We start from the raw sequence: 15157 nt of genomic DNA on the forward strand, positions 1-15157 counted from the left end.
ATTCTCTATAGCTGCAATTGAGAAATTGATCTATTTTGTACGCACCTTGCACCAAGATTGCTCAGATAATCTTGACACAGATTTGCCTAGTTCAAGGACCTTATTCAGGGTCTAAGTGAGTCCATTGAGGCTATAAATCTTCCAGTAAATTATAAACAAATTGCCAATTTGTGTATGTATCTTGAACGTAAAATCGTTGCTAATATTCTCAACCAAACAGACAGCCTTGGTGAGATACAAACACTCTTGTGGTAATACTATACTTAGCATACATCAATTTGTCTTGACAACCAAAAAAATATCCATCATGTAGACCAGTGGTTCTCAACCTGTAGGTCCCCAGGTATTTTGGCCTACAACTCCCAGAAATCCCAGCTAGTTTACCACCTCTTAGGATTTCTAGGAGTTGAAGACCAAAACATCTGGAGACCTACAGGTTGGGAACCACTGATGTAGATGAAATCTTAGAAGTCAGGTTAGGTTGTGCAACTAAGTAGATATTTATGCATGTATAAGTATGCTGTGTTGTCCTATTGCAATGATCTGTGTATAGGATGAATTACGTAAATGTGACTCACAGGCTGGACCATTTTTTGACTATAAAACTCCTAGTGTCCAAACTTTTGCCCACAGAGGGCCTGAAATTTTGTTTGGCCCAGGAGACACATTTTTCTCTCTGGAAATTATCTGGTAAACACTAACCTCCATGTTCATTAAGAAGCAAAAATAAAATTAGCTTGGAGTAAGGGTGGTAAGGAGTGTGACACTCCAAGATCTCCCAAGGGGTCAATGCAATTTTTGAACTACTAGCAGTTGCCCATCCCTGGTGCATATTGTAGTGGTTTGTGTTTTTCAGCAGTAAAGTTGTTTGATGAGTTATGTTACAGTGTGAAAGACTGAGGGCAACCTGGAGTGTACAATGATCTGTATTTTCATATGTGAGTCGTCTTTGAGAATCATAAAATCATGGAGTGGGAAGGGACCACAAGAGCCTTCCAGCCTAACCTGGTTCCCCAGTTTCCTAAGCTGCTTCTAATAGGGCTTGGCTTCCAGACCTTTGACCATTTTGCTTCTGCAGATGCATTCCAGCTTATCAATATCCTTCTTGAATTGTAGTCTTCCAGGTGAGATTTGACCAAAGTAGAAAAGAATGGTGTTACTACTTTCAATGATCCAGGCACCATGCCCCTATTGATTCAGTCTATAACTATTTAAGATCAGCAGATAATAATAAAGACTTGGCACAGTTACCAAAGAACGTAAAGGAAGTGCAAAGTGCAATTTTCCCAAATAAATTTCCCAAATAAATAAGTTTACTTGCTGAACATTAAAGAAAATGAAAAGTAATGATTTACGTAGCTTGTAAGGATACAGTAACGCATTGAAATAGTTTTTCATACTTTGCTCACTCATTAATCAGGATGGAGATTGCAGTCAAAAATTAGAAGGCTACTATGACTTGGAAGGGCAACTGTGAGGAAACTAGACAAATTCCTGAAGTGTGAAGATAAATAATTGAATACTAAAGTTAGCAATACTGTTATATGCATAGATAAGGAAGATTTGCTGTTTAAACTGATGAATTTAGCTGAGATCAATAAATTAACCTGTTTGAATATAGGGAATGAATTGAATGGATTTGAAAATTTGTAGGATTTGAATTTCAGGAGAAGTATGAGTTTATAGCTGCCGAGAAAAAGTTGGATGTTGTATTCTTTGTAGTTTTTAAAATGTATTTCCTGTTGTATGTGTCTGTCTTAGTTTAGTATCATCCTTTTAAAAAATTAAACCTAGAAAAAAGGGTTTTCCATGCCATCATATTCCCCACTTCTATGTGTGGGTGTTAAAACTGGGCAGTGAAGAAAACTGATAGAAAGAAAATAAAATCTCGTAGAAATGTGGTGCTGGAGAAGAGTTCTACAGATATCATGGGCTGCTAAAAAAAAAGACAAATTGTATCAAAACAAATCAACCCTGAACTCTCTCTAGAAGCCAAGATAACTAAACTGAGACTACTGTACTTTGGACATATCATGAGAAAAAAAAATTCATTCGAAAAGACAATGCTTGGTAAGGTAGAAAGCAGGATAAACATAAAAAGGCTACATTACAGATGGATAGACTCAATCAAGTTAACCATAGTGCTGAGTCTGAAGAACCTAAGCAGATCTGTTGATGATAGGATGACTTGGTGGTCTATTATTCATACAGTCACCATAAATTTAAAATGACAGCATGTAGCAACAAAAGAAATTAAAACAATTGTGGTTTTTTTTTTCTTTTTTCTGGAGTTTAATGACATCTAAGCAGGAAAATCGAAAGGCTAGTGATACTATGATGCAGGAGAAGTGGATACAGACTGCTGTGCATTCAACAATTTTTTAGCCAAGCATTCAAAAATATTTGGCTAAGACATTGTGTAATATATAGTATAAATTATACGTCAAGGGTGTGGCTTCCTTGATTGACTCTATCCATCTGTAATGTGGTTTTCTCTTGAGTTGTAGATTTGGTCTGCTTGCAATCCAGTTAGAGTAGACCCACTGAACCAACTGATAAATGGTGAGATGATTCTTACATAAATCCCATTGTTTCAATAGGTCTGTTGTAGTTGAAACTGTCAGATGGTTACTCTGTCACTTGGTTCATGGGAGCTCTGATTCCCTTACTTACTGTTTTTAAATTGGCATTAACACTGAAATGAGCAAGTTGATTTTGATTTTTCTAATTTCTGCTTTTATTGTCATTGTTATTTTCAAAAATATGCCGCAGTTTTAGTTAACTGTATTCTGCATTGCCTTATAACTTTTTGACATAAACTACCTTGAGAAGATTTCATTCAAAAAATAGTATGAAAGTATAAAAAAAATGGACCCAGTTATTGCTATTCTTTCATGTACTAGTCTAGCATGGATAAATTCAAAAGTATACTACATGTCTATGAATTTAGTATGCAGCTAATACTAGATGTAGTTGGGTGAAAGAGCAGGTGTATCTTTCAAGTACCATAGATACCCAACCATAAGTCAGTAAACGTTAGTCTAAAAACGTAGTCTAAAAACCCAGGCCGACTTAACCCATGGAATCAATTCTAGAAACAGATGATGGCAGTGATGCAATGAACTCTGTGTTCCCCTGAAAGCAGATGGAATCATATTGCAAGGAGTTAAACAAATTGCCTGTTTGATTCTATAGCAAATTCAGGGAGTTGATTTTCTTACCCATCATTCTCAAAATGACTTGGGATCTAAATACCTGAAGGACTGCTTCCTATGTCATCTGCCTATATTTTAAGATCTTCAGAGGGAACTTTTCTCAAGATGCCATGTATTTTATGTGGCACCCTGTTTGTAGAACATACGGAACTGGCACTGAAATAGTAATTACGTTTCAAATAGGTAACTGATGTGGACATTATTTGTATTTGTTTGCTCCTGTCTGGAGGATTCAGAAGAGTTTGCAATTACTAAAAAAAAAATACAGTATGGTGGGATGTTGCTGGATTTATTCTATATTGGTGTCCAATAGTTTATCCCATGGGACAGAATTCTAAATTAATGCCAGATGTTTTTTCTTCTTCCTGCTCATGTGCCTCATTATGTTCTTTTCTTAGTCATCTGGAGTTGGATTGAATGGAAATATTGTGAATACTGGGAAAAGAGCAAGTGAGTAATAAATCCAAATTCATAAATTGCTGTTAATGCTTTTCAGTGTAATCAAATATAGCTAAGAGAGTGGTGTAATTGCGTGTTTATGCAACAGTATTGGAGCCTGAGAGTCACACTTTCCTCATCTAAATAGTTCTTAATTATGAGCTGTTTGTGAGTCAGATGTTTGTAACTCAAGGACTGTCTGCATAATGTACAGTACATGAAGATGCTTAAAATCTAGATACATAATGTATATTACATTATACATAATGTATACTATATGATCCCAAGACTTTGGTGAAAAGGCAGACATCAGCTTGGCACTAAAATGAGCCTAGCATCAGCACTTATTAAAATACATGTCACAACTTGTACATAAATGGGACACAGAAAAGGTGCTCCCCAGCAAATCTCATTGGTCAGGCAGGCATGTGCTGAGAAAGGTGCTCCTTCAATATGACAGCCCCAAGCTGTTTAGAGCTTAAAATGCCATTGCCAACACCTTGAATTCACATCTGAAGTGTATTGGCAGCGAGCCTTTGACTTGTACATTGCCAGTAATACAGTTGTTGCATATTGCAGTAGCTGCAGTGTCTATTTCATCTTCAGAGACAGTCCAATATTGAGTACAATTATCTTTTTAAAAACTTAGTTGTTAGTTCAGCCCAAGCATTTCAAATTCTAATAACTAAAGGATAAAATTAATCTTTAGTTTATTATTAGTTTTTAAAACATATGTTGTCTTCCTGGTATCAAAAGCAGTTAACATGAAGTCAAAAGTACATATGGGGAATTTAAAATCCAGTAGAACCTTGACTTAAGAGCATCCCAACTTGAGTGTTTCAAGTTAAGAGCTGTCCACCAACTTGAATTTTGCTTTGACATACAAGCAGCATTTGAATTAAGAGCTAGTGCCAGAGGGAGTACTAGCATAAGAGTTTAGGGCTTCAAGGGAGCAGCCTTCATGTCTCATTCTCCTGTCCACTTTGGGAGGTTGCCGTCTGCTTTGCTCTTGTCTGCTTTGGGAGATTACTGTCATCTTTGCTGTTGTCCGGTTTGAGGAACTTTGGGTTAGTTGATTTTGTATTATTTTTATTCCTAGTATGTTTTAAAACCTGCAATAAATGAGAGCCTGTCACTGCTCCACTGTTGAATAGCTGCTTACCTTCAGGAAGATATTCCTGCTATTAAGTTAGAAACTCAGATATTTTTCAATTGCCAATATATCACTTCTCAGTCCCTTCTCTTTAAGCCAAACATGCTCACTTCCCTCAATTGTTTCTCAGATGGATTGGTTTCCAGGCTCTTCAGCATCATTGGGTGCATCCACAGTATAGAATTAATGCAATTGAACACCACTAATTACCATGTCTCTATACTACAAAATCATGGGAGTTGTAGTGCACAGCACTATTTGGCAGAGAAGGCTAGAGAATGTAAAACAGCATCTCCCATGATTATATAGCATGAGTCACTGCAGTTAAGGGGTGTCAAACTACATTAATGCCACAGATGCACCCTTAGTCACCCTCCTCTGAACGTACCCTGGCTTGTCAATCTTATTTCTAAACTGTGGTGCCCAGATCTTAACACATTGTTCGTGGTAAGATATGAACAGTGATGCTACTATTTTGCTTGATCTGGACATTGTAGTTTTTTGATGCAATTTAGAATTACATTGGCATTTGGGAGCCACCATATCAACATTCTTGATTCTTGTAACTTACTAAAACCCTTAGATTATTTTCACGCTACCCACATGTTTCCCATCCAATATTTGTGCACTTGATGTGTTTTGCCTAAAAGCAGTATCTTTCATTTATCCCTGTTGAAATTAATTTGGTTTTGGCCCAGGTTTCCAACATGTTAAGAGTCATCTTGAGTCCTGATTATGTCAATAGTTTTATATGCAAGTGCAGGATTTTTCAGCTTTTTAATTCACCTTTCTTAATAGTATTGAATTTTTTTTGTTTGTTTGTTTTAAAGTATTTTTTTATTCAAAAGGAAAAAACATAGTAAAAAGTACCGTAATCATAACTCAAAATAGCAGTTTTTCCAATATATGATAAAACTACGCAGCTACATTTTAGCTACTTCAGCAAACTACAAAGCTAAATCAGAACAACACACCAAGAAAACACATATATAGATCTATATGCAAAAACTACACAGACAAGGAGACAATTCTATAAACCTCACACTCACTGTCTGATGGTTTTTATCCCTTATTATTTGATTCCCGTCAACAGCATCTTATCATCACACTTCTGCTTTTGGTAACAGTCTTCTAATTCATAAGCCCTCTAGTTGACATTTACCCCCATTTTCATTGTTGTAAAAGGTAATCAAGTCCCAAGTTTTCTTGAATTCAATCAAAGATTTCTCCTTAATCACCATGGACCGCTTATCAATCTTGGATAATTTGCAAAACTTTATTTGTATTCCGCCCTATCTCCCCGAGTGGACTCAGGGCAGATTCCAACATATAATGGCAAACATTCAGTGCCTCATAAAACAAACAAATACTGATATAAAATCCCAGAAAAACCCTACATATGCAAATAACATTAAGGCCTAACATCAGTAAATTAAACCTAACACCAATAAATTAAATTACATGTAGACAGACAAAATTATATAATGACACATAAAATCTAATCAAACATCCAAATTAATTTTCAACGGCCAAAAACAATTCACAAAACAGTGTGGGTTGGTTGTGTAGTACGGAGTGTTAAACTGTTTCAGTTCCATTTGTATTGTTAATTTGTATTTTAATATCATGTGTTTTATGTTGCGGGAATTTTTAAAAAATATGCTAGAAGCCACTTTGCATCCCCGTCCTAGGAAGGAAAATTTTGTGAGTCAAAAAGTGTTTATTGTACTCATGAAAAGAATTTTCTGTAAGCTGCTGTTTTTTTAATCCATTTTTGTGATAACAAATGTAATTACTCATATTTTACTATTTCAAAGTAGGTGATCCAACTCATTTTCCACCAGTGAATGGTTCAGCTCAGTCTAAAAAGAAGATTACAAATCATTGTTTCTTTTGTGGAAAGAAAACTGGATTGTCTACTAGCTATGAATGTAGGTAAGTTGTGTTTACATTTCAAACTGTGTTTATCCTAAAGCAAAAGCATAACAAAGCACTGAACAGTTTGAAGGTGACAGAAAAACACTGTTTTTCAGAAAGAAAATAGTGTCAAATCGGATGCCTACATTCAAAAGATTCAAATTATTGAAAGAGACCACTAAGGACATCCAGTTCAATGCCCTGCCACATGGAAACACAGAGTCAAAGCACTCCCGACAGATGGCCATCCAGCCTCTGCTTTAAAACCTCTGGAGAAGGAGAGCACATCACACTCCAGGGCAGCATATTCCTTCAGCAAACAGCTCTTACCATCAGAATGATCTTCCTAATGTTTAGGTGGAATCTGTTTCCTGCAATTTGAATCCTTTGCTCTGTGTCCTAGTCTCCAGAGCAGCAAAAAACAATCTTGCCACCTCTTCAATGTCACATCCTTTCAAGTACTTATGTGTGGCTATCATGTCCGTCTCAGCCTTCTTTTCTCCACACTAAACATCCCCAACTCTTTAAGTTGCTCCTCATAGGGCTTGGTTTCTGGACCTTTCATTATTTTAGTTGCTGTCCTCTGGACATCTTCAACTTTGTCAATATCCGTCTTCAATTGTGGGGCCCAGAAATTGACACAGTATTCCAGGTGAGGTCTGACCAAAGCAGAATAAAGCATGACTTCCCTAGATCTAGACACTGTACTCCTTTTTATGCAGTCTAGAATCACATTGGATTTTTTAGCTGCTGCATCACACTATTGGCTCATGTTCAACTTCTTGTCTAAGACTCCACGATCTTTTTCACATGTATTGTTTTCAAGCCAGAGGTGACCCATCCTATATCTCTGCATTTCATCTTTTTTCTTTGCCTAAGTGTGAGACCTTACATTTCTGATTTTATTAGATTTGGCCCAGCTCTACAATCTGTTCAAATCATATTGAATTCTGATCCTGTTCTCTGGGATATTAGCTATCCTTCCCAATTTGGTGTCAGCTGCAAATGTGATAAGTATGTTCTCTATTCCATGATCAATGCCATGGAGAAAGATGTTGAATGTCATTGGGTAATAACAACAGTTTGTTTGTTTATTTATTTATTGCCATCTCTCCTTGTGGCTTAGGGCAGGGTACAACATGGTTGAAAATATTGTTATTGCTCACACATTCCTTTTAAGATGCAGCAGTGAGGGAAACCTGCCCCGCCCCCAATGCAATCAGGGAAAAGTTTCTGATATGAAAAACCTTTATATCCCATCTTCTGAGAGACAATTGATTTTTGTAGACTGGCCTTAGCATCTCTTGCTCCTTTTTTTTTTTTTTTTTTGACATCTCAAGGCCCATGTTCATATCTATACACATAATAAAAGTAAAAATATGTATGTGTGTGTGGTTGGGGTGTCCACTTACATAGACAAGCTCCTGCCTCCACAAACAGCTATAGCTCCCGCTACTCAGGAGACACCAATGGCCCTCCCTCCAATGACATTGCAGGTTATAGTGAGCATCATGGACATGTCCAAGAGCCCTGACAATGTCCTCCACAAACAACAAATAGCCCATCACCCAAGTGAAAGCTTTCATACAGGGATAATTTCATCTTAGATTTTCTGTGTTTTTTCCAACACAGACATCCCAGTGTTTCTGACTCTCTCCATTGGTATAGAATTTGCATAACCCCACCCACTGCCTCTCACATAACCCTTTCTTGTTCTTTTCTATGGCACACAGCAAACAGAGGAATTGATCAGAAACTGAATATACTGGAAAGGTTTGGGGCGAATTCACCATAATTTATAGGAGTTGTAGGTACTAGGATTTATAGTTCATCTACAATCTAAGAGCACTCTGAACTCCACCAAAGATGGAATTGTACCAAACTGGGCACACAGAGCCACCATGACCAGCAAAAAATACTGGAGGTCTTTGGGGAAAATTCACCTTGCTTTGGGAGAGTGGCTGTTCACCTACAGCCAGAGAGCACTGTGTACCTGATATGCCAAAATTTGATTACTGGAGTGGTTTGGAGGGAACCGACCTTTCTTTTTGGGAGTTGTAGTTCCCCCACAACCAGAGAAACTGACCTCCACCAATGATGGATGTGGACAAAACTTGGCACACAAAACACACATGACTAACTCAACCTACTGGAGGGATTTGAGGGGACTGACTCACCATAGTGGGAGCTGTAGTTCACTCTACAGCCAGAGAGCACACTGAACCCCACCTATGATGCATCTAGAGCAAACTTACCCAACATAACAAACTTTAAGTATTGATTGAGTTTTTCAGGGTTAACCTGGCATGATGTGAGTTGCAATTCACCCACAAGCATATGCATTTTCTACAATTTAAAAAATGACTTTTTCAAATAACCCAGGCAATGCCGGGTACCCAAACTACTAGTGTTCCCCTGCTACTTCGCAGTTTGCTTATCACAGACTCGCTGTTTTGCGGAAAAAATATTTATTTGCCCATCCCTCTTCCAAGTCCTCCACGTTTCCTGCCGTGGCCCAGCTGGAGTGGCAGCAGAAGGAGCCTGGCCGCCTCTTCCAGGCTCTTGCTGCGGCTGCCGCCCGCCCTCACTCTCTCACCCACCCTCCCTTGCTCACTCATTCACTGGGCCGGAGCGGCATTCCTTCTTCCCTGGCTACAGGAGCAGAGGCAGCCAGAGCAACATGGCAGGCCCCAAGCAAGCGATAGGGAAGGCTTCACTGGCTCCCCAGGACTTGCAAGGGGGAGAAAGGCCACCTAACTATTTTTAAAAATGCATAAATATTAAAATAAAAGTAGTGCCCCTACTTCATGGATTTTCACTTATTGTGGGTGATCCTGGAACGTAACCCCCGCGATAAGTGAGGGAACACTGTATATAATATAATGACAGAGCTGGGAAAAAGCTGTGATTTTTAAAAAAGAGATTTATTTATTTATCATGTCAGAAGCAAACCGAGAGTACTTGTTATAATGTATTTGAAAACACAAATGTTAAAAAAAACACAACAACTACTTGCCATTATACTAAATGTCCTTTGACCATTAGCTGGCCACTTGGAGTGCCTCTGGTGTCGCTGTGAGGTCCTCCGTTATGCATGTGGCAGGGCTCAGGCTGCATTGTAGTAAGTGATCTGTGGTTTGCTCTTCTCACACTTGCATGTCATGGACTCCACTTTGTAGCCCCATTTCTTTTGTAGCTCTGCATCTCATGGTGCCAGAGTGCAGTCCGTTCAGCGCCTTCCAAGTCGCCCAGTTTTCTGTGTGCCCATGAGGGAGTCCCTCATCCGGTATCAGCCACTGATTAAAATTCTGGGTTTTAGCCTGCCACTTTTGGACTCTCGCTTGCTGAGGTGTTCCTGCAAGTACCTCTGTAGATCTTAGAAAACTATTTCTTGATTTAAGGCATTGGCGTGCTCGCTAATATCCAAACAGGTGATGCGCCAGAGATGTCAATGCCTTGGTCCTTTCATTGCTAGCTGCTACTTCCTGGCAGATGTCAGGTGGTGCAATGCTGGCTAAACAATATAATTTCTCCAGATGTGTGGGGCGTAAACATCCTGTGATAATGCAGCATGTCTCATTAAGAGCCACATCCACTGTTTTAACATGGTGAGATGTATTCCACACTGGGTATGCATATTCAGCAGCAGAGTAGCAAAGCGCAAGGGCAGATGTCTTCACTGTGTCTGGTTGTGATCCCCAGGTTGTGCCAGTCAGCTTTTGTACGATATTATTTTTAGTGTCCACTTTTTACTTGATAGTCAAGCAGTGCTTCTTGTAAGTCAGGGCACGGTCCAGGATTACTCCCAAGTATTTTGGTGTGCTTCAATGCTCCAGTGGGATTCCTTCCCAGGTAATCCTCAGAGCTCAAGATGCTTATCTTTTCTTAAGGTGAAAAGCACACGTCTGCATTTTAGATGGATTAGGGATCAGCTGGTTTTCCCTTTAATAGGTACTAAGAGCAGCTAAAGCTTCAGAGAGCTTTTAAGAGATGATTTCCAAGATTGCCCAGCAATATTTTAGGGCATCTCTAACATTTCCCTTTCTGCCTCCAGATGTGGAAACAATTTCTGTGCCACTCACCGCTATGCAGAGACTCACACATGTACCTATGACTACAAGAATGCAGGGCGGAGGTATTTGCAGGAGACCAATCCCGTCGTCACAGCACCAAAGCTCCCTAAAATCTAAGCCCAGTTTTGTAGCACGCATATGTTTCCTGGAGGAACTCTTATCATATTGAGACTTGTTTGAGCTGCTTTTCTTTTGCTGTGTTCCCCACCTAAAGATGAACTAGTAACAATATCATATGATGCTGCATAATATTGAAGAATAATGTGAACCCTTTTGCTGCTGACATATTTTATTCTTTAGCGAATCAAAATTTAAAGACTGTTTTTTGAAAATGTATATTCTGATCTAACTAATATTATTATATCTCTTGTGTTAATTGTTTTATATTTGAACCCCTTCCTTTTGTTAGATAAGTCTTTTACAGGTTATATTTTACTAAGTTGTAAGATATATATTTTCTGATGAAATTTGGGACGGTGTTGTTATATTTTGCATTTTTTCACTCCAAAATACCTAAAATTGTTTTAGTAAGAAGTTCCTCATTATATTGAACCAGCTATTTGAAAATGTAGGGAGTGCTGAATTCCACTCAGATTGTCCGTCATATACTGTGTATCCACTATGAAAGGAACATCTATTTATCCCAGTATTTCTTACCTGATGTTTTGGGGTTTTTTTTTTTTTTAGAAAAGACAAAAATTCTCCTGTCATTAAATAGAAAAAAATATTTCTTTTAACATTTGTAACTATTTTTAAAAGACTTTGAGCTTGATGTGTTCAAAACTTTGATTATATTACCATAAAAATAATAAATATTAACTATTCACATAAAGAAACTCACCTACTCTTTTCCATTATCCTTGGAAATAAGGTCAGTCATTAAGGAATTCTATTCCCAGTGCTTTGTTTTAAAATTTACCAAAGATGGCAAATCACTGGTAAATGCTGTACTGGCTCCCAAAGCATTGCAAGTCATTTCAATCAGTCTTGAAATGAGTAGCCAATTAATGACCAAAACAAGCATTCAGCTCTGAAAAGAAAGAACAAAAATCAAGCAATACAATAGTCTAAATGTTTAAATAGCCATAAAACACAAAAGCAATGTTCATTTAAAGGTCATATAGAGAAAAAAGAGAAGGAAAATAAGAGAGAAAAAAACAATTCAAACATACCAGCTTCTCAAATTCCACATCATTCCACCAGGAAGTGTTTCTATCTAGTTTTAAGAACAATAGTTATGCTCACATTCAGCAGCTCAATCTGGTTTCAGCCACCCAGGTAAAACAAAGTGTTTTGTTTTCATAAAGGTATGTACACTATTTTTATTCTTCTCGCCTTAATTAATTTCTTTAGTAAATAATGCTTTATTTAAAAAATAAAAAATACTCTATTGGGAAAATGGTTTACATGTACACTTGCATCTTTGCCCCTCTGCACTTTTCCCAAATTGCCTTCAATTCAAGGTAAATTCAATGCAGTTGCAACTCTGCAAACACAGGCTTACCCATATATTCCACAAGGCAAAAAGAATTCTCCAGAGAAGTTAGATCTTATGTTTGAAAATGTAAGAGGGGAGGATGGATTTCTTTAAATTTGCTCTGTTCATAGTATTTTTCTTTAGAAAGTCACTCACTTTGGTCCTTCTACACCAGGAGGGAATTCTCTGCTGGTAGTCACCATGATCTGCATCCCCTTCGTGGCAGATTCACAATTAATGGGGAGAATACATCAATCCAGCAACCCAGACATCTCAGAAATGACTAATAATAGGGCTTGATACTTGTTCACTAATCCCAATTGATCTGTGGCTACTTTTTCCTTGAAATTGTAAAAACGTGTAGGATATCAGAACAGCATGGAGACTCCATTATTCTTTCACTGCACTTCAAACATGGCAGAGCTTTAATGCAATCTATCCTGGTCAGCAGACTGAAGCAGAAGACACTCCATACATTCATGAGAGGCATTTTCCATCATATGTTACTCAAGTCTGTGTTGGCTTTTCTCCAAACCAAGCCTCCTCACTGTCATAAAAATTGAACACACATTACCCACTTTTTTAAAAGCAAGTGACAAAGAACAAGAAACAGAGTAAGCCATATTCAGTACCTCTTTTTCTTCCTTGCCCTCTCTTTAGCTATAAGTTTTAAGCAGCTTTGACAATGAGAGACTGGTGAAGGAGAGCAAGATGGCATCTATGCTGGTTGCAGCAATGTGTCTGCGATACACAAAACAATAAAGTCTCAGCTAGGAAATAGCATAGCTATGTGTGCTTGCGCTTAACAGGTCAGATAAGTAACTGCCTCCAGAATCTCTTACTGAGTATGTGTGAGCATGAAAACAAATTGAGAAAATAGATGAGCATACTTATAGCTCTGTGTTCACGAGTAGGCTTAACAAAATAAAAAAATCATAAGAAACATGGAGGCTGTTGAAAAAATCCTCCTTGGATGTATTTTGGAGAAAGCTTTCTGATAATCTCTAGAAACTTTTTGAAGAAAAGGTTTACTTATGCAAGGCATACCCAGCCTGTTTGTTTCATTTCACAAAGTGCATATTATTCATTTTAAATAAAGGATTTTCTCAAACATGTTGAGCTGCTCTTTTTTTGTTGTGTAGAAACATCTCTCCACTCTTTCTAACCTAAATTAGTTGAAATCTATGGGGCAAGATAAACTGCAGCCAAAGGCCCGAAGTAACTTAAATGTCATCATTTTTGAGAAATCTTAAGAATTGATGTGATGCCCAAGGATTGATTAGATAAGAGCAAACTCTGGCCCTCAATTTAACAAAAAGGAGGAATATCCAGGAAACTACATACGAGTCAGCCTAATATCAATATCAGAAAAAAATATGTAATTTATAATATAATTATAACAAGTATCTGTCTGACAATGCCGTGATCAGTAGGAGACAACTATAAATTACTTATGTTGAATTACATGGCCCTTCCAACTATGATTCTATTAAATCCTGCCTGACTAATTTGATTCTTTTTTGGTTGAGCCACTAGTTTGGTAGATAGTGGGAATGCTGTGGATATCATTTACCTGGATTTCAGGAAAATATTTGGTAAGGTCACTCATCACATTTTGATTAGCAAACTGTTGAACTGGCATTGATGGAAACACTGCCAGAAGAATCCATAACTGGTTGGAAAACTGCTCAAAGAGCTGTCATCGGTGGCTGTACTTCAGACTGGAAGGAGGTCTCAGGTCCTGCCCTAGGACCATTATTCTTCAACATTTTCACCCAATACTTAGATGACAGGATAGAGGGAATCCTTATCAGGATTGGGAGAGAAGAGCATAATTCAAAATGGCCTTTACTAGAAAATTGGTTGAAAATTCATAAATTTTAATTCAATTCAATAGAAATACAAAATTTGAAATGCTGAGCCACAAAACCAAACAACATATGGGAATAGGAGGGGGGGGCTATATGGCTCAGCAGCACTACATACATGTATCCTTTTATTATTTACAGTATATTTCCCCCCTTCTCACCCCAAAGGTGACTCAGAGCAGATCACAATGCACACATATATGGCAAACATTCAATGTTATTTTAGACATACAAGACAGATAGACAGGCAGAGGTATTTCAGCATTTCCAACATTGGGGCCTGGAGGTTATGCTCGATTCTGGCCACAGGGAGGTGCTGTCGCTCCACTATGACGACGAGCGCTTTTTGAAGAGTTTCCCTCCTTCTTGTAAAAAACCTCCTGGCTTTTCAGCAGTGTCTAATTTCTCTACTCACAGCTCAGCTGTTTTCGAACTGCTTAGGTGGACAGTGGAGCCTCCGGTGGCGCAGTGTGTTAAAGCGCTGAGCTGCTGAACTTGCAGACCGAAAGGTCCCAGGTTCAAATCCAGGGAGAGGAGTGAGCTCCCGCTGTTAGCTCCAGCTTCTGCCAACCTAGCAGTTCAAAAACATGCAAATGTGAGTAGATCAATAGGTACCGCGCCAGCGGGAAGGTAACGGCATTCCATGCAATCATGCCGGCCACATGACCTTGGAGGTGTCTACGGACAACGCCGGCTCTTCGGCTTAGAAATGGAGATGAGCACCAACCCCCAGAGTTGGACACAACTGTTCTTAACATCAGGGGAAACCTTTACCTTTACCTAGGTAGATAGTAAGCTAGGCTAACTGTCGGGAGCTCAATCTGACTCGGGCTTCAAACTTGCCAACCTTCCAATTAGCATTGATTTATTGCTGCTGGCAATTAACCAGCTGTGCTACAGCCTGGGCTTATATGCAGAACATAGGAAAGACTTAGAGCAACTACTAAGAGAAATTAAGGAGGAATGTGCAAAGACAGTGTTACAGTAAAATAGAGAAAAAAATATGATTATAGATA

The 15157-nt window shown here is 38.3% G+C and overlaps 1 protein-coding gene across 7 annotated transcripts in view; it reads left to right on the forward strand.

Annotated features, from left to right (window-relative positions):
• Positions 1-13386, forward strand: part of zfand4 (zinc finger AN1-type containing 4) — a 29382-nt gene extending 15996 nt beyond the window's left edge. For 3 of the 7 annotated variants that reach the window (XM_062975970.1, XM_016996237.2, XM_016996238.2), the window contains 3 exons: positions 3614-3665; positions 6624-6737; positions 10778-13386. In XM_062975970.1, coding sequence (XP_062832040.1) covers positions 3614-3665; positions 6624-6737; positions 10778-10965 — 354 coding nt within the window. In that variant the 3' untranslated portion in view covers positions 10966-13386. Of the gene's footprint in view, positions 1-3613; positions 3666-6623; positions 6742-10777 lie in introns of all 7 variants that reach the window. The other 4 variants (XM_062975971.1, XM_008117729.3, XM_003225405.4 and 1 more) reach the window with 3 other exon arrangements.
• Positions 13387-15157: the final 1771 nt, after the last annotated feature.

Source organism: Anolis carolinensis, chromosome 3 (assembly GCF_035594765.1).
Source record: "Anolis carolinensis isolate JA03-04 chromosome 3, rAnoCar3.1.pri, whole genome shotgun sequence".
NCBI lineage: Eukaryota > Metazoa > Chordata > Lepidosauria > Squamata > Dactyloidae > Anolis > Anolis carolinensis.